General features: G+C 41.7%; 1 protein-coding gene across 3 annotated transcripts in view; it reads right to left on the reverse strand.

Moving 5' to 3' along the window:
• Positions 1-8,505: 8,505 nt before the first annotated feature.
• LOC129831956 (cell adhesion molecule 1-like) overlaps positions 8,506-25,849 on the reverse strand; it is a 164,719-nt gene continuing 147,375 nt past the window's right edge. For all 3 annotated transcript variants that reach the window (XM_055895617.1, XM_055895616.1, XM_055895618.1), the window contains 2 exons: positions 13,549-13,677; positions 8,506-13,374 (listed from right to left, as the gene is read on the reverse strand). In XM_055895617.1, the coding sequence (XP_055751592.1) occupies positions 13,256-13,374; positions 13,549-13,677 (248 nt within the window). In that variant the 3' untranslated portion in view covers positions 8,506-13,255. The remainder of the gene's footprint in view (positions 13,375-13,548; positions 13,678-25,849) is intronic.

The raw sequence follows: 25,849 nt of genomic DNA on the forward strand, positions 1-25,849 counted from the left end.
ATTGGCTGGATTCACAAGATGTTTGTCTTTAATTTGCTGTACACCATCGATTTTTCAGAAATGTTTTATGATGAGTATTTAGGTATTTGACGTTGGTGTCTGCAATTACTCTGGCTGCTTCGGTTCTATTTCTGACGGTAGCTGTGATGGTAGCTGCAATGTAAAACTGATTTATACCTCAAATATTCACATTTTTCGAACAAAACATAGATTTATTGTATAACATGTTATAAGACTGTCATCTGATGAAGTTGTTTCTTGGTTGGTTCTTGGTTAGTTAGGTTGGCTTTGTGCATGCTACCTGTGCTGTGAAAAATGTCTGTCCTTTTTTGTATTTGGTGGTGAGCTAACATAAATATATGTGGTGTTTTCACTGTAAAACATTTTTAAAATCGAACATGTTGACTGGATTCACAAGATGTGTATCTTTCATTTGCTGTATTGGACTTGTTAATGTGTGAAAGTTAAATATTTCTAAAAAATATCTTTTGAATTTCGCGCTCTGCCTTTTCAGTGGAATGTGGGAGGAGTTCCGCTAGCGGAACGCCAGAGCCAGACAGGTTAACATTTATGACTGATCTATAAAGGTTATGTGCTTGAGTCACTTGTTCCCCATCAAATGAGATACCAAAACACACACACACACACACACTATGCTAATAGTCAAAACACTCAACGGATACCAGTCTTCCATGACTGAGTGAAGACAGTACAGTATCAAGGCCTTTTCTGTCATTGCATTCTTTGATGGAGAGAACCTGAGTGTATTGAATCACATGGTTTATGGTTCTCCCCCTGAGAAGCCACACATGGTCGAGTCAAGATAAGATGGTAAAATCATCTGAAATACGTCACCTCTCAGAGTCGGAGTTCAGCGGAGCGTGATTAAGACGTAGTCTTGATGATTGCTGCAGGTTCGTCTTGCCACCTTTGTCTTAAAAAGGAAGCCGATGACTGTACAGGAAAGAAAATGTAACTAGTTTATGGCTTCTGAGGCGAGCCACTGGCCACCAGCGTCAGATGGGTCACTGGACACCAGCCATCTCCCCAGAGGCAGCCATGTGTGCACTACAGCAACTACACACACTCAATAATAAACAGGTAGTCCGTTATCTCTATTAGAATAATTTGATGTGGATTTCATTAACGTGCTTTACGACATGAAGGAGCTGAGGATGTGTCATTATTATAAATCAGCTGATTGGCACACTCATTAATCAAATGGAAACACAAATTAGGAGGTAAACAATGTAAAGAGCAATTACTGCTGCCTTGTCCTGCAGCTGTATCAGACAGATTGGGCTATGCTCTAATCGTTTTACATTCAAAATGAGACATAATGGGAAAAATAAGACTTTGTCCGTCTTGATAAGAGGTATTTTATAGAATTGATGAACTTTTTTGAGAAAAAAAATAAGAGTCATTTAACTCTTTGGCCTCAGACAATAGGCCCATTTGGCCTCTAATACATTTTCTCCTTTTTTATACAGAGCCAATTTTCCTCTGTTCACATCAGTGGTTCTGCTGATGGACACAGCCTATTGATAATCTGCTGGGCGAGATAGTGGGAGTTCTACTCTCTAACTTCAGATACTTAGCTGTGCTCTGCTCTGCCTTTCATGCCGTTGGAGAATGAATAGCCTTTGATAGCTGTTGAATTCTGCTCTTGGTGATGACTTTGCTCATCCACCCAGAGTGAAATCCCATTCCACCGCGCCTCTGTCTGAGTGTTCCATCGTATAGAGACATGCTGTGCCACATAGAGCATGAGGATGCCACAGGCGAAATGCTATACTGTATTATGTGTTTTATACATGTGTTATAACAAAATTCTATAACAAGATTCACTATTGTTTTTACCATATATTTTACCTCTTGGTGATGCTGTTCGGAGACATAATGTTAACTTTCACTGCTATGTTGAGGACACAGAGCTGTACATTTTGATGAAACATGGTGAAGCCCCAAAATTGCCCTCCCCGGAAGCCTGTGTTTCAGACATAAGGAAGTGGATGGCTGCAAATGTTCTACTTTTAAACTCGGACAAAACAGAGATGCTTGTTCTAGGTCCCAAGAAACAAAGAGATCTTCTGTTGAATCTGACAATTAATCTTGATGGTTGTACAGTCGTACTCAAATAAAACTGTGAAGGACCTCGGCGTTACTCTGGACCCTGATCTCTCTTTTGACGAACATATCAAGACTGTTTCAAGGACAGCTTTTTTCCATCTACGTAACATTGCAAAAATCTGAAACTTTCTGTCCAAAAATGTGGCAGAAAAATGTATCCATGCTTTTGTCACTTCTTGGTTAGACTACTGCAATGCTCTACTTTCCGCCTACCCAGATAAAGCATTAAATTAACTTCAGTTAGTGCTAAACACGGCTACTAGAATCTTGACTAGAAACAAAAAACTTTATCATATTACTCCAGTGCCAGCCTCTCTACACTGGCTTCATGTTAAGGCAAGGGCTGATTTCAAGGTTTTACTGCTAACCTACAAAGCATTACATGGGCTTGCTCCTACCTATCTTTCCGATTTGGTCCTGCCGTACATACCTATACGTACGCTACGGTCACAAGTCGCAGGCCTCCTTATTGTTCCTAGAATTTCTAAGCAAACAGCTAGAGGCAGGGCTTTCTCCTACAGAGCTCCATTTGTATGGAATGGTCTGCTTACCCATGTGAGAGACGCAGACTCGGTCTCAACCTTTAAGTCTTTACTGAAGACTCATCTCTTCAGTATGTCGTATGATTGAGTGTAGTCTGACCCAGGAGTATGAAGGTGAACAGAAAGGCACTGGAGCAACAAACCACCCTTGCTGTCTCTGCCTGGCCGGTTCCCCTCTCTCCACTGGGATTCTCTGCCTCTAACCCTATTACAGGGGCTGAGTCACTGGCTTACTGCTGCTCTTCCATGCCGTCCCTAGGAGGGGTGCGTCACTTGAGTGGGTTGAGTCGCTGACGTGATCTTCCTGTCCGAGTTGGCGCCCCCCCTTGGGTTGTGCCGTGGTGGAGATCTTTGTGGGCTATACTCGGCCTTGTCTCAGGATGGTAAGTTGGTGGTTGAAGATATCCCTCTAGTGGTGTGGGGGCTGTGCTTTGGCAAAGTGGGTGGGGTTATATCCTGCCTGTTTGGCCCTGTCCGGGGGTATCATCGGATGGGGCCACAGTGTCTCCCGACCCCTTCTGTCTCAGCCTCCAGTATTTATCCTGCAGTAGTTTATGTGTCGGGGGGCTAGGGTCAGTCTGTTATATCTGGAGTATTTCTCCTGTCTTATTCAGTGTCCTGTGTGAATTTAAGTATGCTCTCTCTAATTCTCTCTTTCTTTCTCTCTCTCTCAGAGGACCTAAGCCCTAGGACCATGCCTCAGGACTACCTGGCCTGATGACTCCTTGCTGTCCCCAGTCCACATGGCCGTGCTGCTGCTCCAGTTTCATCTGTTCTGCCTGCGGCTATGAAACCGTGACCTGTTCACTGGACGTGCTACCTGTCCCAGACCTGCTGTTTTCAACTCTCTAGAGACAGCAGGAGAGGTAGAGATACTCTGAATGATCTATGAAAAGCCACCTGACATTTACTCCTGAGGTGCTGACCTGTTGCACCCTCGACAACCACTGGGATTGTTATTATTTGACCCTGCTGGTCATCTATGAACATTTGAACATCTTGGCCATGTTCTGTCCACCCGGCACAGCCAGAAGAGGACTGGCCACCCCTCTGGTTCCTTTCTAGGTTTCTTCCTAGGTTCTGGCCTTTCCAGGGAGTTTTCCTAGCCACCGTGCTTCTACACCTGCATTGCTTGCTGTTTGGGGTTTTAGGCTGGGTTTCTGTACAGCACTTTGTGACATTAGCTGATGTAAGAAGGGCTTTATAAATAAATTTGATTGATTCTGCACGAAACTCAACAATAATATGGTGTACCGTGTCGATGAGCTATGTAACATTTTAGCATTCAAGAGCATTGAATGAACGACTTGAAGTACTACATGCTACATGACACTTCACAGTCTAGTAGTCCATATTGACTCTTTAAATACATAAATAAACTTCCTATGATAGTCAGTTTGACACATAGCCATTGGCAGCTACTTGCATACAAACACAAGATTCTGTCTCTCTAAGATACTTTTCCACACCCACACAAAGAAAATTCTATTTAAGTTTAAACGCTAATGAATAATGTGCCACTAACCTTTTGTTTTCTGATGGAGTCCTGTAGTGTTTGAATTCATGTCTATTTAATTCATTCATGTCACACTTAATTACCAAACTAATTAATTTAACAAGGCAAATGCGTCACATGGATAAATGATTGGAGAGGAAGTAGGCAGTGTTCGTCTTTAGCCACTCCCTCCCTGCATCAACAAAGCCTATTTCTTATGGCTTCTATTAGTGTCATCAATAAGCCTGATTTATCCTCTAGTTTACTGTTATTTCACTCACTGGTCGATCAACAAAACAGATGATACTTTACACACTGTTAATAGTCTAGACAGCCCTTTATGAGGTTGACTGGACAAATAGTGTTAAAGGTTGAGACAGTTTTACACAGTCATTTGTAGTGTTGCTGAGCAGCTGCTCTCCTCATGGTAGATGAAGCAGGAAGACTAGGGGTCATGTTATCTCTTGTGTTTTTCTCCAGGACCCCAGAGGAGCTAGAGGGCACTAGAGGGAGAGATGTGAGTTCAGGCAGCAGATGAGATGTCCACTATCCTGAGGTTAGGTAGCTGTCTGTCTGTATAACATTAACATAATGTTCATTCAGTCAACAAAGTCATTAGAAGTAAACCTCTCTGGCTGTTAGACTGGCAGAGAAAAACAACATTCACAATTAAATAAACCTGCCACAGAAAAGTTATAAAAGTATTTCCTCCGTTTTTTTTACTGACACTAATAAGTACTGTGTCTTGTGGTCGCCTAATTGGACAAGTTCCAAAGGAAAACAAATTAAACATACGTCAGCTGACAAAGTAAGAATATAACTAATTGCACACAAAGACAGAAATGACATAAATACTGAAAGTAGTTGAAGCGAGAAGCAGGTAGGAAACATTACATTTCTTACTGTACTTGCAACAATGCTATCTTCAAGCTATTCAAGGCCATAGAGATAAACGTTAACTGCTATCTAAACACTACATTCAAATTAAAAGTTTAGAAAATGAATTACATCTGAAGAAAACTAAATAAGATGCAGAACAGGAGTAGATAAGGTAACAAGACTGGGAAGATTTAAATACAGTTAGGATTGTGAGATCATTTGTTCTCAGGTTTCGATTGACTCTTGGTAACTGTGCAACAATGTGATAAATTGCATTTAAAAACAATTTGAGAGAAAAGGAGTCGCCTTGAAAATAAGTTTGAGAGACGGTTGAGGGAAACATCTCAAGAGTGCTAAAACAGAACATTATATTGTTTTCTTTGACATTCTTTAATTTAATCTATTTTCATAGAATAGTAAGGTATTATTATAATTGTGCTGTTTTTGCATTCTCAGCCATATGCAAACTGAACATTGAATCCAGCACATTTCCCCCTGGTAAACATCAGTGTCTGATTAAGTACTAGCCAACGAGTATTAAACCGAACATCAAGCAATAGCATCTCTGACTTATGAGCCTGTAGTGCTGTTCAATGCATCTTCAGGCTTAGAGTTAATCACCTCCCAAACACAAGACTCCTCTGTCTGCCACTCACACACAGGATTAGCAGGGCTTGGCTATGTGTTTTAATTAACCAACGTCTCTCCTCTTCATAAAAGGCTGAGATAACGGCCTGTCTTTCGGACTGATCATACGATTCAGGTGTTTGCAATTGAGATTCAGTATTTAGATTTATTTTGTTGGGGCTAACATCATCTATTTTGTTTGTTCATATATGGGGCTTTGGTTTTTAGATTTCTACTTTTTAATGAGGTCTGTTTTGAGCATTTGTTTCCCATTAAAAGTTTTAACTGAATATACTCCAATGTGTGCCTTTGCTTTATGACCAAGCCCTGACATCCTCCACAGCACTTCTGGTCAGAATGATATTCTTATTCTAGTGAAGCAGCCGCTGTCCCTCAACAATCAATTACCACTGTTGGTAGTGTAGATCTCTTGTACAAAGCAAGTCCCTGAAATAATGATATGTTTTCTTGTTGGCTGTTGTGTGTATTTCCACTGAATATGTTGTAACAAAAGTATCTCTGTGGAAAAAGTAGAGGACATATCCTCTTTTGAACACTGAGAATTAGAGCTTTGTACAGAAGGATGTTAGGTAACTGGAGTAAATGTTTGTTTGTCCTTCCCAGTCATTGTCCACACAAGGTGTGTGTGTGTGTGTGTGTGTGTGTGTGTGTGTGTGTGTGTGTGTGTGTGTGTGTGTGTGTGTGTGTGTGTGTGTGTGGTTACATAGTACCTGGAATTACGTTAGCAGGCAGAACCCGTCACCACTAGCTGTCGCTGTCTATGCTCACACACATGTATCTATTTATACTTATATAATTTAATTAGGCCGCAGCCAAGAGAAGTGATACATGCCATCAATCTAAATCAATAAATTAGTCAACTAAACAAGCCATGCACTGACACTCATTCACTCTCCATTCCCCCACTGTGCTAATTACACTTAAACATGGCATTGCAGATTAAAATGGAACGTTTAAATAGAACATCTTAATGAAACATCATACCGTAAAGTTAATCAATTCATGTACTTGTGTACTGTTTCATGTTATTCGTGTGTAAGCATACAGTGTGCATAATGTTCATTAAAATGTCAGCATTTGCATTATTCATATTTTCACATTGTTGTCCCAAGCTCCTCCCATGTTTAGATCAGATTGTTTCAGTCATTTTCACACTAGGGTAGTTTGCAGAGGCGAACTCTTCACAACTGTATATAGAACTTAGAGGTGTAGAGTAGAAATTATGAAACACACTATACATACAACAGTATGTGGACACCCCTTCAAATTAGTAGATGTGGCTATTTCAGCCACACACAGGAGTATAAAATTGAGCAAAGCCATGCAATTTCCATAGACAAACATTGCCAGTAGAATAGCCTTACTGAAGAGCTCAGTGACTTTCAACGTGGCACCGTCATAGGATGCCATCTTTCCAACAAGTCAGTTCGTCAAAGTTTTGCCCTGCCAGAGCTTCCTGTAGTGAAGTGGAAACCTCTAGGAGCAACAACAGCTCAGCCGTGAAGTGGTAGACCACAGAAACTCGCAGAATGGGACCTCTGAGTGCTTAAGCGCGTAAAAATCGTCTGTCCTTGGTTTCAACACTGCCTCTGGAAGCAATGTCAGCACAATAACTGTTCGGCAGGACTTCCGGACTTGGAAACGCATTCTCTGGAGCGATAAATCACGCTTAACCATCTGGCAGTTCGATGGATGAGTCTGGATTTGGCAGATGCCAGGAGAACGCTACCTGCCTCAGTGCATAGTGCCAACTGTAAAGTTTAGTGGAGGAGGAATAATGGTCTAGGACGGTTGTTCATAGTTCTGGCTAGACCCCTTAGTTCCAGTAAAGGGAAATCGTAATGCTACAGCATACAGTGACATTCTAGACAATTCTGTGCTTCCAACTTTGTGGCAACAGTTTGGGGTAAGCCCTTTCCTGTTTTAGCATGACAATACCCCAGTGCACAAAGTGAGGTCCATACAGAAATGGTTTGTCGAGATCGGTGTGGAAGAACTTGACCGGCCTGCACAGAGCTCTGACCTCAACCAGATCGAACACCTTTGGGATGAATTGGAACGCCGACTGCGAGCCAGGCCTAAACGCCCAACATCAGTGCCCGACCTCACTAATTATCTTGTGGCTGAATGGAAGCAAGTCCTTAAAGCAATGTTCCAACATCTAGTGGAAAGCCTTCCAAGAAGAGTGGAGGCTGTTACAGCAGCAAAAGGAGGACCAACAAGGGGGGTATTACTTTTTCATGATCCTGTGGATAGTGGAGAGAAATTTCTGGTTTCTAAGGTTAAAACATTTCCATTAAAGCTTGAATAATGCTGCTGACCTTTAGCTGGGATCACTTCAAATAATGGGAAAAGAATGGTCCATGCTAATAAATTAGGTCCTGTTCTTGAAAATGCGTATCAATTTGTCAAATCAATGTTAACATCCAAAGGCTGTTACTGATATCTTAACGTGTGTGGAGTTAAGCTACTGTATGCAAAAAAGACCCCTTCAATCAGGATCACTAAATACAGTACATCACTCACCACATCACATCTAATGGAGATGAAATACACTGCCCAGTTTCAATTGAGAGGCCAAAGTGGGTAGTCAAATATTTAAGAAATATCAAAAGCTCTGGATCTAGAGGCTGAGTTGAATACAGTGTTTTGAAGCAAAGTACAAATACAAAATCTATATCCACACCAGGGGTAACAGTGCAGGACCAAGGGAATGATTGCTGTCACAGAGCAGATTGGATGGTAACCACCTTTATGGCTTGAACCGTATTAGAAGTTCTTGACAATAGGAATATCAGACAATACAGCCCATTTCACATTGATATCTTTTTATTAAGACAAGTACTCTTCAGATTTTCTTTTGTAAAAATGTTTTATGAACCAATACAAAATATGTATGGGAACATGAGGAAACCTTTCTTTACTACGCAGAAATGTTGCCCAGGTACAGAGGGACTAAAGATTTCACCTCAAAACAACTAACTGGAGCAATGAACAACCAAACGTTCTAGGCATCAAACATGTTCTCCATCCAAACAGCCAAGAAATGTTGGGGGTTAATCAGAAAACTTAACCACTGCAATTATACCACCTGTTTTTTGAAAACCAATCCGAAAATGTGACTGACATGCATCATATTCAGGATACTAATACATCATTAGAAAGTAAATAGATGCTTTTTAAGTCTACACAATCCGTATCGCGGAAGTTCAGCTTTACAACATGGTTCAAATTTAAAGGCAATGTTCCTGCGTTAGCGAAGACTGCATTCACGGTAAACACTGTATATGTCAGCTCAAACGGAAATGACCTTCAAATTTCTATCGCACAATCTGTAATGCGATCAGCGATACAGATTCAATAGAGCCTTTAGTCTCCATTTTTTTGTGATTACTTGTTCTTTATGTCTGGGGAAAAAACAGATGATATGTTTTACTGTGGATATAAGGATTTATCAATAACCACCCTTGTATTTTGCTGGACACTGACTGTACAAGTGATATTGTCTGATTAACAAATCTACTTTCTTTGTGAACTAGGTCTATACAAAATAATATGTAACATTTAACAGTGCACCATATATTTAAGAACACAAACATATACAACTGAGAAAAAAAATATTTTGATTTGATAACTTTCTGAAATGTGTAGTATTCTTGGGGGGCTTTCACTTTGCATTTCACCTGAGATGCAAAACACAGGATTCAACATGAACCTGAGAAAGTGGAAACACATGGACTACATATCAAATAGCACTCAGAGGCCAGTTTATTAGGTACACTCATCTAGTACTGGGTCGGACCCCCTTTGCCTCCAGAACAGCGTGAATTCTTCAGGGCATGGAAACATTGCTCAATTGGTATCAAGGGCCATAATTTGAGCCAGGAAAACATTCTCCACACCATCACACCACGGCCACCAGCATGTATCGTTGACACCAGGCAGGATGGGGCCGTGGACTCATGCTGCTTACACCTAATCCTGACTCTGCCATCAGCATGACGCAACAGGAACCGGGATTCGGCAAACCAGGCATTGTTTTTCCACCCCTCAATTGTCCAGTGTTGGTGATCGCTTACCCACTGGAGCCGCTTCTTCTTTTAAGCTGATAGGAATGGAACCCAGTGTGGTCATCTGCTGCAATAGCCCATCCGTGACAAGTACCGACATGTTGTGCGTTCCGATATGCCGTTCTGCAAACCACTGTTGTACTGCGCCGTTATTTGCCTGTTTGTGGCCTTGCACGATTCTTGCCATCCTCCTTCAACAAGCTGTTTGTCGCCAACAGGACTGCCGCTGACTTTATGTTTTTTGTTTGTCGCACCATTCTCCCTAAACCCTAGACACTCTCGTGCTTTTAAAAAAAACAGGAGGCTGGCCGTTTCTGAGATGCTGGAATGGCGCGTCTGGCACCGACGATCATACCACGCTCAAAGTTGCTTAGGTCACTTGTTTTTCCCATTCTAACGTTCAATTGAGCAGTAACTGAATGCCTCAATGTCTGTCTGCCAACTCTATATACTGTAGCAAGCCACGGTCATGTGACTCTGTCTGTAGGAGCAAACCATTTTCAAGAATGGGGTTGTGTACCTAATAAACTGGCCACTGAGTGTATACTGAAAACAAAAACAACACTTAATTTTAATCCCTACAGCGATCATTTCAATTGTATCCAGAATAAAACATTGATGATTAACAAAACAAAAGCAAGTTCAGAACTAATCAATACACTTTGAGATTAATATTGATTTGCAAATTTTAATTTGTTATACTGGTATCGGTTATGTTCTGCATCACCCTCAAGCAATTCAATTAAATAAACATCAGATTTCCAGTGCGGTTTTGCTTGTTTTACCTTTCCCAAAGTGTGGCGAGCCTTGGCCACAATTGCAGCACATAACCTCATACAATAACCTTATAAATACAACAAAAATTGATTTAGCAAATAAATGAAATACACTTTTTTGCCTATCTTGTAAATTCTTATTGGACAGAAATAGATCGCCCGTAAATAAAATCATTAATACTACTTAGCTTGTTTGTTATAAGGAGCTGTTTTTTAAATAGAAGCAGCCATATCATTCAGTTATGATTCCAATTATTTAGCTTGTTATTCCAGTTCTTAGTACTGTCTGTTTTATGAGTTACATGTGAATAGAGAGTAAGACCACCACTACTAGTGTAAGGTACAGAGAGATTCATATACTAAGATATATTCGGAGTGACACTGTTGACATCGTACTGTATACCCTTTAAATAAAGGAAGGCACTGCATTTAGTCCTTCACTCTTTTTTTCTTCATTATTATGATATATTCCAAAGCAAAGTTGAATCACTGTTTTAAGGCAGTGGCTGTCCTTTTTTATTCATGTATTTGGAGTTGTTTTGTCTATCACACTGTTATATCCAATAAATCCATTGACTAATGCACCATGGAAAGATAAAAGCAGGAACTTCAATATGCATTACAGAGATTCCACAGCAATCTGTACATTTACTTCAAAAGCTGAAACATGGCAGAAATGGATACCGTGCTAGTCATTCTCCATTCAAAACTTATCGGGGATCTTCAATAACTTATTATTCACAGACACGATTAGGAATGCTCATTGAGCAATGACCATTAGTTGTGTCTTACTTTTTCTAATTTGAAAACAAAACATTTTAACAAAACAAGAAGTCATGCAAAAATTATATTCAAAGTGTATCATAATATCCATAAAATATACAATGGCAGTCAAAATAATACATACAGAATTCCTTGTGTACTGGCTACTGTTTGAAAAATTCAAACGTTTTAAACATCATTACAATTAAAACATCTTCGAACTAAAGTATAAGTAACATATTTTCTTCCCTTTCATATTGAGTGTCACGTTCCTGACCTTATTTGCCTTTGTTTTACTTTGTTTAGTTGGTCAGGACGTGAGCTGGGTGGGTAGTCTATGTTTTGTGTTTCTATGTTTAGGTTAATTGGTATTAGCCTTATATGGTTCTCAATCAGGGACAGGTGTTTGACGTTTCCTCTGATTGAGAACCATATTAAGGTAGGCTGTTCACATTGTTTGTTTGTGGGTGATTGTCTTCCGTGTCTGTGTATGTAGCACCACACGGGACTGTTTCGTTGTCGTTCGTGTATGTAGTCTGTTCGTGCGTTCTTCGTGTTTTTTATGTAAGTTCCAAGTTCAGGTCTGTCTACGTTGTTTTGTAGTTTCCAAGTGTTTTCGTGTTCGTCTTTAAATAAATATTTATGTCTTCATTAAACGCTGAGTTTTGGTCCGACCCTTACTCCTCCTCCTCATCCGAGGAGGAGGCATTAGACAGCTGTTACATTGAGATATATTCCTCTCAATAGCAACCCGAGTCAACAGATTAGATAAAGGCCGAAGACAATAATAAAATCGTGTTTGAAGGTCTCTAAATATATATTCAATATATTAAAGTCAGTATATTATTCAAGAACAAAATCAAACTTGTTTTATCTGTAGAAGATAATTATTTGAACTGGATTTGACCCTTTGCTGAAAACACTGGGTAATATATGCACTGTATTTGAACACGTACAAGCATTACTATTACATTGGTCCTTCACTGACCTTTGAGGGTATGAGTATGATGACCCAGAGTAAACCATATTGTAGTGACCTTAGCCCAACACCTAGGGACCTCATCAAGGGGATCGGACCTCTTGGCATAACAGTTAAGGCGTTGGCTTAACAGTTGCTGGACCCATGTTTGAGTCCTGTTTGGGACTACCCCCTGAATTCACTATAATATCATGATGTTGAAGCAACACAACAGCCTGTTGCCCCGCCCAACATCTGACAGACAAACCAACAATGCTTATGACCATGGCAGCAACTCCAGTCAGTCTTTTAGCCACAGAACAAACACAAAAGGGATGTTTCAGTATGTCTGATAGAGCAGGAGAGGTCATATTTATGCTTGAGTTAAGAGGGACAGTATAGTTTGATATTGATGAGAGCTGTTTACAATAGATTTTAGATAGTCTGGAAATGACTCATATGTGTTGTTGGCTGCTTCTACAGTACACAGCATAGAGAGAGAGTGCTTCTAAAAGCCTGGTACACAAGCTAAGATAGAGCTGCAGGACAACTAGAGAAGAAGTGCCCTGTCATTCAATCTCCTCTGAAAGCTAACTGCAGCAAAAAGGATCTGGTGGAGTCGACAGGCTTGAGGGGGAAAAAAAAAAAACAATTACGAAAGAAATAGAACAAGGCACAAAATTGTCTGTAAAATAATTGAACTGTACAGAATGGGCCCCAGCAGTCCAGGAGAGGTTGGATGGGCGAATCCACGACAAAGCAATGAAGCCTCCAACTGCTCATCCACTCTAATCCTCCTCTAGAGTTCTCATCATTCTTCTCCTCTTCTCTTCTCCTTTCCCCACCTCTCATCTTTCCTTCTCAGCTGCACCAGTTCGACATCCCTCGTTACCCCCCCCTCCCCCCACCCCCTCTGGCCCACTCAGAGTTAGATATAGTGCTCTTACAGGACGCCCCCCCCCCCCTCAACATAACACCCCCATGGCCTCTCATCATTAGATGTAGTACTCCTTCTTCTCTTCCGTGTTGTTGTGTCCCCCCTCTGCATTAATGATGGCCGTGTCTGCATCTGCTGCGTCGTCTGCCCCTTTGGCTTCATGTGTGAAGTAGGTGCCTGCAACGAATAAACAAATTCATGAACACCCCTGTTGGACTCAAATGAATGGTAATGAATCTCTCCAGCTAGTCCACCTCTAGGTCTACGAATTATCAATGATAGTGTACACCAGTTAATCTCAAGCCAGTGGAAGCATTGTAACAGCCAGGGGACCCAGGTTAGCCGTTATACCTTTGTGTCTGGCGAAGTAGCGCCCCAGGACGATGAGTGCACAGAGGATAGCGAACATCACCACGGCAACCACACCTCCGATGACAGCGTGGTCTATCTTCTGTGGCGCCCCTTCACCAGCTCTGGAGTCTGGAAACAAGCCAATAACAGCCTCTTAAAACAATGATCCCCAGACCCCTTCTTTGAGCCAATCACAGCTACAGTTGAAGTCGGAAGTTTACATACACTTAGGTTGGAGTCATTAAAACTAGTTTTTGAACCACTCCACAAATTTCTTGTTAACAAACCATATTTTTGGCAAGTCAGTTATTAAGACATCTTCTTTGTGCATGACACAAGTAATTTTTCCAACAATTGTTTACAGACAGATTATTTCACTTATAATTCACTGTATCACAATTCCAGTGGGTCAGAAGTTCACATACATTAAGTTGACTGTGCCTTTAAACAGCTTGGACAATTCCAGAAAATTATGTCATGGCTTTAGAAGCTTCTGATAGGCTAATTGACATAATTTAAGTCAATTGGAGGTGTACCTGTGGATGTATTTCAAGGCCTACCTTCAAACTCAGTGCCTCTTTGCTTGATATCATGCGAAAATCAAAAGAAATCAGCCAAGACCTCAGAAAAAAAATTGTAGACCTCCACAAGTCTGGTTCATCCCTGGGAGCAATTTCCACACGCCATGTTCATCTGTACAAACAATAATACGCAAGTATAAACACCATGGGACCACGCAGCCGTCATACCGCTCTGGAAGGAGAAGCGTTCTGTCTCCTAGATATGAACGCACTTTGGTGCGAAAAGTGCAAATCAATCACAGAACAACAACAAAGGACCTTGTGAAGATGCTGGAGGAAACATGTACAAAAGTATCTATATCCACAGTAAAACGAGTCCTATATCGAAATAACCTGAAAGGCCGCTCAGCAAGGGAGAAGCCACTGCTCCAAAACCGCCATTAAAAAAGCCAGACTACGGTTTGCAACTGCACATGGGGACAAAGATCGTACTTTTTGGAGAAATGTCCTCTGGTCTGATGAAACAAAAATAGAACAGTTTGGCCATAATGACCATCGTTATGTTTGGAGGAAAAGGGGGGATGTTTGCAAGCCGAAGAACACCATCCCAACCGTGAAGCACGGGGGTGGCAGCATTATGTTATGGGCTTGCTTTGCTGCAGGAGAGACTGGTGCACTTCACAAAATAGATGGCATCATGAGGCAGGAAAATTATTTGGATATATTAAAGCAACATCTCAAGACATCAGTCAGGAAGTTAAAGCTTGGTCGCAAATGGGTCTTCCATTTGACAATGACCCCAAGCATACTTCCAAAGTTGTGGCAAAATGGCTTAAGGACAACAAAGTCAAGGTATTGGAGTGGCCATCACAAAGCCCTGACCTCAATCCTATAGAAAATCTGTGGGCAGAACTGAAAAAGTGTGTGCGAGCAAGGAGGCCTACAAACCTGATTCAGTTACACCAGCTCTGTCAGGAGGAATGGGCCAAAATTCACCCAACTTATTGTGGGAAGCTTGTGGAAGGCTACCCGAAACGTGTGACCCAAGTTAAACAATTTAAAGGCAATGCTACCAAATACTAATTGAGTGTATGTAAACTTCTGAGCCACTGGGAATGTGATGGAAAAAATAAATTTCACATTCTTAAAATAAAGTGGTGATCCTAACTGACCTAAGACAGGGAATTTTTCCTAGGATTAAATGTCAGGAATTGTGAAAAACTGAGTTTAAATGTATTTGGTTAAGGTGTATGTAAACTTCCGACTTCAACTGTATTAGAGCAGTGACTCACTTCTGATTAAATCACAGAGCAGGAGACTGGAAGTAGCATAGTAATTTACAGTGTATTCAAAGTCACAAATACTTTAAGAAATCAGGTAACATATGCTACCAGAAATACAGGGATGTAGCAAGACTACATTTGACAACTTATACATGGAAGCTACCATAGACGTCCATGGTCAACGACTGACCCATTCAGGGAGGTAGCTGCGACTCAATGAAATTCTATTAGAGCTATTCTGTTACAGGGTGTGTTGTTCAACAATGAAGGACAATGACGCATTGTACAACATGAAGCAGTGGAGTGAAAATAGTGTTTTCAGTTCAAATCAACATTGAAATGTATGATTAACCTCCTCCCACTCAGTCACACATTCTCTTCCCTTCCTACTGTGGCTGTATGGGCTGTAGAACAGAATAGCCCACTTCATTTCGGTTTCATTACTTTTTCTGCATACAGTTGAAGGGCACTTCTGGATGATGTTATTCAAACTACCAAATGCAAGTCTAATGTATATGTATGTGTTACATAATGAAGACCCCATGGCCATTCAAACTGATCATGTACTGCCCTGAATGAGGCCTCAATCGTCATCTGTATCTACAGTATGTCATTTATAAGTGATTAGTCATTGTCTGTATGTGGCGATGGACATTCACAACAGAATATCTACAACGTTTGTTCTCTGTGCTTTCAGATAGAATTAAATCTGGAGAACTCTATGACACTGTATCATATTTCCAAATACCACTTATTATGGGACGCTAGAGCTTTTCATCTCCAAAAAGTATTTGTGTAAAATGTTCTGAAACTGTTACATAAAAATCATATACTTGACATACCCCACAATTTCAACAGAAACAGTCCAGGGAACTGTAAAATACACTCTGATTTAAGAGGTAATATCAGGAAGTTATAAACCTCAATCATAGGGAGTAGACACAAGCACATAGATAAATCTGGCTGCAATGTGCTGTCCCCTCTCACAGAAATACATTTCACCCACGGTAATCCAAAAATTGATCGTTGTCCACTGTTTAAGGAGATTTATACGTCTGCTAGCTACAAAAGAACAAGGCAAGGCATTAAATCTCCAAACATTCCACATTTTCAGCACTTGAGGTGTACAGATTAAGTGTGGGGACCTGTATCAGTTGGGACTGATGGAGGGGTGAAGAGGAGAGGTGAGAGAAGGGGTGTTACTTTACTGCCTGAAGGAGAGACTCCATTTCCCATCAGTCCCCTCTAATCACGAACTGAAATTGGATGGTTTTGAATAAAGATTATGATTAGGAGAAATGACTTTCTTTCTGAATGCGAATGGGAAAAACCTAAAATGTCTGACACCTACTTAACTTGAATAGAGAGTAAAGTCATGCTTCAATGCCATTTCCTCTTCAAAATGGACTTACCTCCACCAAGCAGGGGCAGAGCTCACATACTGTAGACACAGACTAGAGTCTCATCTGCTGCTGCTGTTGGTTGTATCTCAGGCAGGATGAGCCGAGCAGAGCAGAGCTGTTTGTTTCCAGTATCAGGGACGTCTTGTAGCACAGCACAGAACGCTCCCCGATGAGAGGGAAGGGCCCGTGCGCCATGCTAATCAACATCAACCCGCTAAATGGACTGAGCCGAGGAGCCCTGTCACATCCCCCGGCCCGCCTCACCCTCACCTTGACCCCCACCTCCTTCCATTTAACACCTGAACCAGCCAAACGTCTGGGAGCACAACCAACCTGCCACAGCGCACAGAGGGGAAAATGGAGCAGGTTTCTTTCACACAAAGAAGTGGGCCCGTCTATATCATTGAACGTATCTAAAAGGTTTTACAAAGTATTTGTTTCCATCTACGTAACATTGCAAAAATCAGAAACTTTCTGTCCAAAAATTATGCAGAAAAATGAATCCATGCTTTTGTTACTTCTAGGTTAGACTACTGCAATGCTCTACTTTCCGGCTACCCGGATAAAGCACAAAATAAACTTCAGTTAGTGCTAAATACGGCTGCTAGAATCCTGACTAGAACCCAAAAATTTGATCATATTACTCCAGTGCTAGCCTCCCTACACTGGCTTCCTGTTAAGGCAAGGGCTGATTTCAAGGTTTTACTGTAAACCTACAAAGCGTTACATGGGCTTGCTCCTACCTAATTTTCTGAGTTGGTCCTGCCATACATACTTACACTTACGCTATGGTCACAAGATGCAGGCCTCCTAATTGTCCCTATAATTTCTAAGCAAACAGCTGGAGGCAGGGCTTTCTCCTATAGATCTCCATTTTTATGGAATGGTCTGCCTACGCATGTGAGAGAAGCAGACTCGGTCTCAACCTTTAAGTCTTTACTGAAGACTTATCTCTTCAGTAGGTCATATGATTGAGTGTAGTCTGGCCCAGGAGTGTGAAGGTGAACGGAAAGGCTCTGGAGCAACGAACCGCCCTTGCTGTCTCTGCCTGGCCGGTTCCCCTCTCTCCACTGGGATTCTCTGCCTCTAACCCTATTGCAGGGGCTGAGTCACTGGCTTACTGGTGCTCTTTCATGCCGTCCCTCGGAGGGGTGCGTCACTTGAGTGGGTTGAGTCACTGACGTGATCTGCCTGTCAGGGTTGGCGCCCCCCCTTGGGTTGTGCCGTGGCGGGGATCTTTGTGGGCTATACTCAGCCTTGTCTCAGGTTGGTAAGTTGGTGAATGAAGATATCCCTCTAGTGGTGTGGGGGCTGTGCTTTGGCAAAGTGGGTGGGGTTATATCCTTCCTGTTTGGCCCTGTCTGGGGGTATCATCGGATGGGGCCACAGTGTCTCCTGACCCCTCCTGTCTCAGCCTCCAGTATTTATCCTGCAGTAGTGTATGTGTCGGGGGGCTAGGGTCAGTTTGTTATATCTGGAGTACTTCTCCTGTCTTATCCGGTGTCCTGTGTGAATTTAAGTATGCTCTCTCTAATTCTCTCTTTCTCTTTCTTTCTCTCTCTCGGAGGACCTGGCCCTAGGACCATGCCTCAGGACGACCTGGCATGATGACTCCTTGTTGTCCCCATTCCACCTGGCCGTGCTGCTGCTCCAGTTTCAACTGTTCTGCCTGCGGCTATGGAACCCTGACCTGTTCGCCGGACGTGCTACCTGTCTCAGACCTGCTGTTTTCAACTCTCTAGACCGCAGGAGCGGTAGAGATACTCTTAATGATCGTCTATGAAAAGCCAACTGACATTTACTCCTGAGGTGCTGACTTGCTGCACCCTCGACAACTACTGTGATTATTATTATTTGACCATGCTGGTCATTTATGAACATTTGAACATCTTGGCCATGTTCTGTTATAATCTCCACCCGGCACAGCCAGAAGAGGACTGGCCACCCCTCATAGCCTGGTTCCTCTCTAGGTTTCTTCCTAGGTTTTGGTCTTTCTAGGGAGTTTTTCCTAGCCACCGTGCTTCTTCACCTGCATTGCTTGCTGTTTGGGGTTTTAGGCTGGGTTTCTGTACAGCACTTTGAGATATCAGCTGGTGTACGAAGGGCTATATAAATACATTTGATTTGATTTGATTTGATCAGCAGGGGCACTGTAAAATCTATAACCCGTCACTAACGTCTAATGGCTAGATGAATGACAGATCTGTAATGGAACCGTCCCATGCTGTTGCCCTGTCTGGAGTCATTCAATGGTTCTGCCTTTTAGTTCAGAACCACATTAGAGGTCCTTTATGGCATTGCACACAAACTAAATAGAATTTTGATTATGTTTAAAATGTGGAAGTGCTCTAACAGTCGGCCATTACCTCACACATAGTCCTGCTGTTGGCTGGGGAGCTGTGATAGGCCCACACCTCGGTCCTGACAGGATGTGGTTGGGGAGCTGTGACATGCCCACACCTCAGTCCTGACAGGATGTGGCTGAGGGAGCTGTGACATGCCCACACCTCAGTCCTGGCAGGATGAGCACAGCCAGGTGGATTTATGGGGGAATAAAGAGGATTTGTGGCCGATGCCCACATCGTTCGGCACAGCACTGAAATGTGCTCTGCTGGAGTGAAGGGGCTACATGCTTTATGGTTCCCTCTCTCTCTGTGTCTGTTCTGGAATGACAAAGTATACATATAATCACAGTTACATATAACTAACTGACTGGCTGACTGGCTTAGGGACTGACTGACTGACTGACTGACTGACTGACTGACTGGCTTAGTGACTGACTGACTGACTGACTGACTGACTGACTGGCTTAGTGACTTACTGAATGAGTGACTGACTGACTGCCTGGCTGACTGACGTATTGACTGATTGACTGACTGACGTATTGACTGAATGACTGACTTAGTAACTGACTGATTGACTGACTTAGTAACTGACTGAATGACTGACTTAGTAACTGACTGAATGACTGACTTGGTAACTGACTGAATTACTGACTTAGTAACTGACTGAATGACTGTCTTAGTTACTGACTGAATGACTGACTTAGTAACTGACTGAATGACTGACTTAGTAACTGACTGAATGACTGATTTAGTAACTGACTGAATGACTGACTTGGTAACTGACTGAATGACTGACTTGGTAACTGACTGAATGACTGACATAGTAACTGACTGAATGACTGACTTAGTAACTGACTGAATGACTGATTTAGTAACTGACTGAATGACTGACTTGGTAACTGACTGAATGACTGACTTGGTAACTGACTGAATGACTGACATAGTAACTGACTGAATGACTGACTTAGTAACTGACTGAATGACTGACTTAGTAACTGACTGAATGACTGACATAGTAACTGACTGAATGACTGACTTAGTAACTGACTGAATGACTGACTTGGTAACTGACTGAATGACTGACATAGTAACTGACTGAATGACTGACTTAGTAACTGACTGAATGACTGACTTGGTAACTGACTGAATGACTGACTTGGTAACTGACTGAATGACTGACTTGGTAACTGACTGAATGACTGACTTGGTAACTGACTGAATGACTGACTTGGTAACTGACTGAATGACTGACATAGTAACTGACTGAATGACTGACTTGGTAACTGACTGAATGACTGACATAGTAACTGACTGAATGACTGACATAGTAACTGACTGAATGACTGACTTGGTAACTGACTGAATGACTGACTTGGTAACTTACTGAATGACTGACATAGTAACTGACTGAATGACTGACTTGGTAACTGACTGAATGACTGACTTGGTAACTGACTGAATGACTGACATAGTAACTGACTGAATGACTGACATAGTAACTGACTGAATGACTGCCTGACTGACGTTTTGACTGATTGACTGATTTAGAAACTGGGGATCAGTTGTGTGTAACTCTGTCCCCTGGCTGATTACATGGAATATTGATTTCATTAGTCATACTGGAACTCACTTGTATACACACTGTGGATTTACAGATGTAATTACACACATTTAATTGCAATGATGACTCTTGTGAATTGATGGAAAAAGCTCATAACATATTAGGCAAGGGGCCAAATTCAATCTCACTCTCCATTGCAATATTTTGTGGAGTATGTGGCCTGCTCTCACACACTCCTGAAGAAGACTGAAAGCATCTACTTTGTAGCAGAGTCTACTTGGTAATAGCAGAGTGTACCTGGTAGTAGCAGAGTGTACTTAGTAGTAGCAGAGTCTACTTGGTAGTAGCAGAGTATACTTAGTAGTAGCAGAGTGTACTTGGTAGTAGCAGAGTGTACTTGGTAGTAGCAGAGTGTACTTGGTAGTAGCAGAGTGTACTTGGTAGTAGCAGAGTGTACTTAGTAGTAGCAGAGTCTACTTGGTAGTAGCAGAGTCTAATTGGTAGTAGCAGAGTGTACTTGGTAGTAGCAGAGTCTACTTGGTAGTAGCAGAGTGTACTTGGTAGTATCAGAGTGTACTTGGTAGTAGCAGAGTGTACTTGGTAGTAGTAGAGTCTACTTGGTAGTAGCAGAGTCTACTTAGTAGTAGCAGAGTCTACTTGGTAGTAGCAGAGTGTACTTAGTAGTAGCAGAGTCTACATGGTAGTAGCAGAGTGTACTTAGTAGTAGCAGAGTGTACTTAGTAGTAGCAGTGTGTACTTAGTAGTAGCAGAGTGTACTTGTAGTAGCAGAGTGTACTTAGTAGTAGCAGAGTGTACTTGGTAGTAGCAGAGTCTACTTGGTAGTAGCAGAGTGTACTTAGTAGTAGCAGAGTCTACTTGGTAGTAGCAGAGTGTACTTGTAGTAGCAGAGTCTACTTGGTAATAGCAAAAGCTTTTTAAGCATGTTGTTTTTGTGAAAAAGAGCTACAGATGTAGAATCTTAATTTTATCACCCGGTTGCAGGATAACTTCCCTGCAATGAAGGAAATGTAACACCTGTAGCGTATTTGAGGTTTAAAATGGTTTCTGAAGTTTGTAATTTCCACTTTGAAATTTCAGGTTTGATTAATCAACCTCCAAAAACGTCCATTAAATGTAATGCACATAATAATTAAAAGTTCCTGTTGCTGCAGGATTATTTTCCTGTTGTAGCAAACTGGCTAAAATTAAGATCCTACAGGATAAATATGGCAATTCAGGCTGGACTGAATTCAAATGAGCCTTAGATTGCCTAGTTAAATAAAGGTCAAATAAAATAAATCAAAAAGATTTGAAAGCGTCTTTGTTAAGGTCAGTTCATAGAGTGCAGGCATCACTTAGGGCTGTGAGGTCAATCCTGTATGTGTTGTTAGGAAGGAAAATTTAAAAAACAAAAGTTCTAATTTATGTTTTCATTAAAAATAAATACAGCTTATGATACATCTTATGACAGGGTCATCTAAATATCTCCAACTGCACTGCTGACAAATATGAGCATTGTCCTCAATACAAACGCAATGCCTCGACCTTATTCAGCACAATAGAGATTCAGAGACAGACTTGCTTTGTCAATTCTGAACAAAGCAGTGAAGATTCGCAGACTCAATTGTGACATTTTATGGAGGTGCGAAAATACAGATGAAGGACTATTGGCAACACATCAAATCTGTGAATGGAGAGTTGACTGTGAACTCTGTACCTTGAGATGTTAGCAAACTTGTAGTTGGGAAAACTTTGGATTGACAAAACAAGCTTCTTGACTGCACAAAAAAGGACATTGTGAATGCTGCCTGCTTCTACCTAGTTTTTTAAAGCTGTTTTTCTGGAGGTCATTGCTAAGAAAAGTGATTGACAAGCTAATGGAAAGATGTGTCAGTGCTCTACCCTGCTCTCACAGTAGCTGCTGCACCACAACATAACCAACTCTAACCTCCTCAGAAAGAATATTCAAGGAACTGAGTTCCCTGAACTTCCAATGCCAAATATTGTTACCCTTTTCAGGGTCAGCAGGTAGACAAACTAACAAAACACTTCTGGTTAGACATTCTACTGCAGTGCATGTCAACCTAAGAATGTTGAAAGGGTTCATCATGGGTTTTGAGGAATATTGAATCTGTGCCTGTTTTCCTTTTTTTACCTCAAATATTCCCAAATTTGCTCTTCTAACATGAAAACGTCAGTTCCTCAAGAGCTGAGAAAAGTTTTAAAGTTTTAAAGTTAAGTATCCATATTTCAAGTTAAAATCAGGTCATATGAGAAAACCATCTTCATTTAGTATGATACTCTTTGAACATCCCCATCCTGGCACAGTAAAACCCATATACCCCTGGGGACCAATTAGAATGGACTATTGTACAGACTAGAATGGAGCCAGTGGCTCATTTTCTCCACATATAAATATCATTTATTTTTTGTTGATAAATCAAGGAAGCAACGCACACCCATTACAAAGGGAACCAATCTGCTAATCTGAACTCATTTGCATATTAAATAAGTATTTCATGTTAAACCTCAAAGGCTAATGATATTCAAGTGTTAGGTGTTTGCATTAAATGTTTAACAAATGCTATAATGTTTGATGAACAATGAATGAACACACATTTGTTGCTTTCTGATTCAGGCCTGGCTCTAACACTATTGACTCACAGTAAGTGTGCGTTAATTCATTGTTAATCACTATGCAGTGAAACCGACCTATTGCCTCTACCGTTCACCTCTCTTTCATATACAGTATATTTCATAATACACTAGTATGACTTTACTTCAGTCCTAAATGCATACATTATCATAAGGTGCCATCTAATTTCTAAGGTGCTAAACCAAGTGGGTGTATGTATTTGGAGGAGTCACTCAGTCAAAGCCGTGAACAGCTGAATCATTCACGTCTTCTTGCTTCTGTCTCAGCACCAGGAGAATCAGCATAATAAAGTCACACTCTGGTCTGTCTGCCTGCCTGCCTGCCTGCCTGCCTGCCTGTCTGTCTGTCTGTCTGTCTGTCTGTCTGTCTGTCTGTCTATCTGCCTGCCTGCCTGCCTGCCTGTCTGCCTGTCTGTCTGTCTGTCTGTCTGTCTGTATATCTGTCTGTCTGTCTGTCTGCCTGTCTGCCTGTCTGTCTGTCTGTCTGTCTGTCTGTCTGTCTGTCTGCCTGTCTGCCTGTCTGCCTGTCTGTCTGTCTGTCTGTATATCTATCTGCCTGCCTGCCTGCCTGCCTGCCTGCCTGTCTGTCTGCCTGCCTGTCTGTCTGTCTGTCTGTCTGCCTGTCTGCCTGTCTGTATATCTATCTGCCTGCCTGCCTGCCTGCCTGCCTGTCTGTCTGTCTGTCTGCCTGCCTGTCTGTCTGTCTGTCTGTCTGTCTGTCTGTCTGTCTGTCTGTCTGCAGAGCTATCTTTGGCAGTGCTTCAGCAGCACAACTAGGAGAGCCAAAGTTAGGCCCTGTAGCGTTTCAACATCAGAACATGGAAGACTTCTCACTTCCACTGTAGCCCATTAACTCACTGACATAGGCTTCAACACTATTTAGTGACACCATTTAGCCTCACCTTGGTGTGGTTGCTAACACTTAACATGGCTATATTATCTAACAGATAGAACATAGCTCGTAAGATACTGTTAACAAATATTTTCTCAAACTTGCATGTATTACTGTTAATAATCTTGTTATACATTGTTGTGACAGTAAAGACAGTTTGATATTTTGTAGAACATTTGGTAATGTTTGTTTGTGCTGAAGATTACATGCACAGCTTGAAGACACTGCCCACATACTTTTGGAAGATGAAGAAGCCAAACCACTCCGTAAGACAGCAATGAAACATATGAGAACACATGAATAAAAACAGTGAAAGTATCAATGTGCACTTACAGTAAGACAGCATACTTTCTCTAGTTTCACTCCACTACATTTCAGCTTTAGTCATTGACAAACAAATTGCCTCACAAAACAAAGCAGGGGAGAGAAACGTCGAGGTTAAGAGTTCCATTCATTCCTTATTCTTAGTGCCAGCTAAACTCAGATTGACTCATTTATTGTTTATGAAAGGTCCTTCCCTGGAGTAGGATCAGTTTAGCTGGTTGATAGTGGATATACTGTGGTGGGCTAGCATCCTTGCAGCATACAAACACAGGCTTGACAGAGTTCTGTGTGGTAGCAGGCAGCATGACTGGTGGCCTATCTTTGGCTCCTTTAAGACAATATAGAGACTGCAGCTGGACGTGGAACTGTGGGAACCCTGCATGGGGAGGACTTAGTGCTCCTCCAGCCACTGAGCCTGTACATCTAGACCAGTTGTTAAACCATGGGGCTCTGGCAATCTCATTCAATTGAACAGGATTCTCAACATTTACCCTGTTTCTTCTTACAGTTCATTTATTCAACATGCACACCAGAACAATGTACAGGAGTCCTGTCAAGTGGTTTGAGTTTTCCATAGAGATCATTGTGAATGGTGAGAAGTGTTTCTGTGCAGATTCTTCTATACTCTCTACTTTCTCCAGCCAAGGCGAGGTAAGGAGGGTGTTAGCAGGAGATTACCCGGGATCTGATGTCCCTCCCTGGGATCATCTCTGAACGTTTGACGAGCGAGGGCTTCTCCTCCGCAGACTGCCTTTATAAACCCTGAGCTGTAGAATCAGAACGACTACTACCCTCTCACCAATAGAAACCAGCCTGCCAGCACAATACCAGAAACCACTCTGTTTAATAATGCTGGCTGAAATCTATTCACGCCAGCCCCTTATATAAGCCATGGTGCCTGGAGCATTGCATTAGGTTAGCAAACCAATCAGTGAGGCAGCACTTATGAATTAGGATGGGCACTATACTTGTTTGTAAAAATTATTTTTAAATAACTTCCACATACATTTGTGAATTGGAAGAAGGTTTGGGAACCCCTGTACTCTCGGCCTCTTTACTTAAAAAAAGTGAATACAGCTGGTTTAAAAGCTACGTTCAATGCACTTTACAATAACCTTTGGTTAAGTAACTATTGGTGTATGTATAGTTGACAGTGCAGCATTGAAAATAGGTTTTATAAAACCCATGACAACGCTTTCATAGACTGATAGTGACTCATTTCTCGCCGAACTCTACAGGGACTTAAAGCCCCTTAGTCCTATATACAGTATTTTATATAGGAGCGCTGAAAAGCTTGACAATGTGGACTCTCCAAGC

The sequence above is a fragment of the Salvelinus fontinalis genome, chromosome 33 (genome assembly GCF_029448725.1).
Source record: "Salvelinus fontinalis isolate EN_2023a chromosome 33, ASM2944872v1, whole genome shotgun sequence".
NCBI classification, from domain to species: domain Eukaryota; kingdom Metazoa; phylum Chordata; class Actinopteri; order Salmoniformes; family Salmonidae; genus Salvelinus; species Salvelinus fontinalis.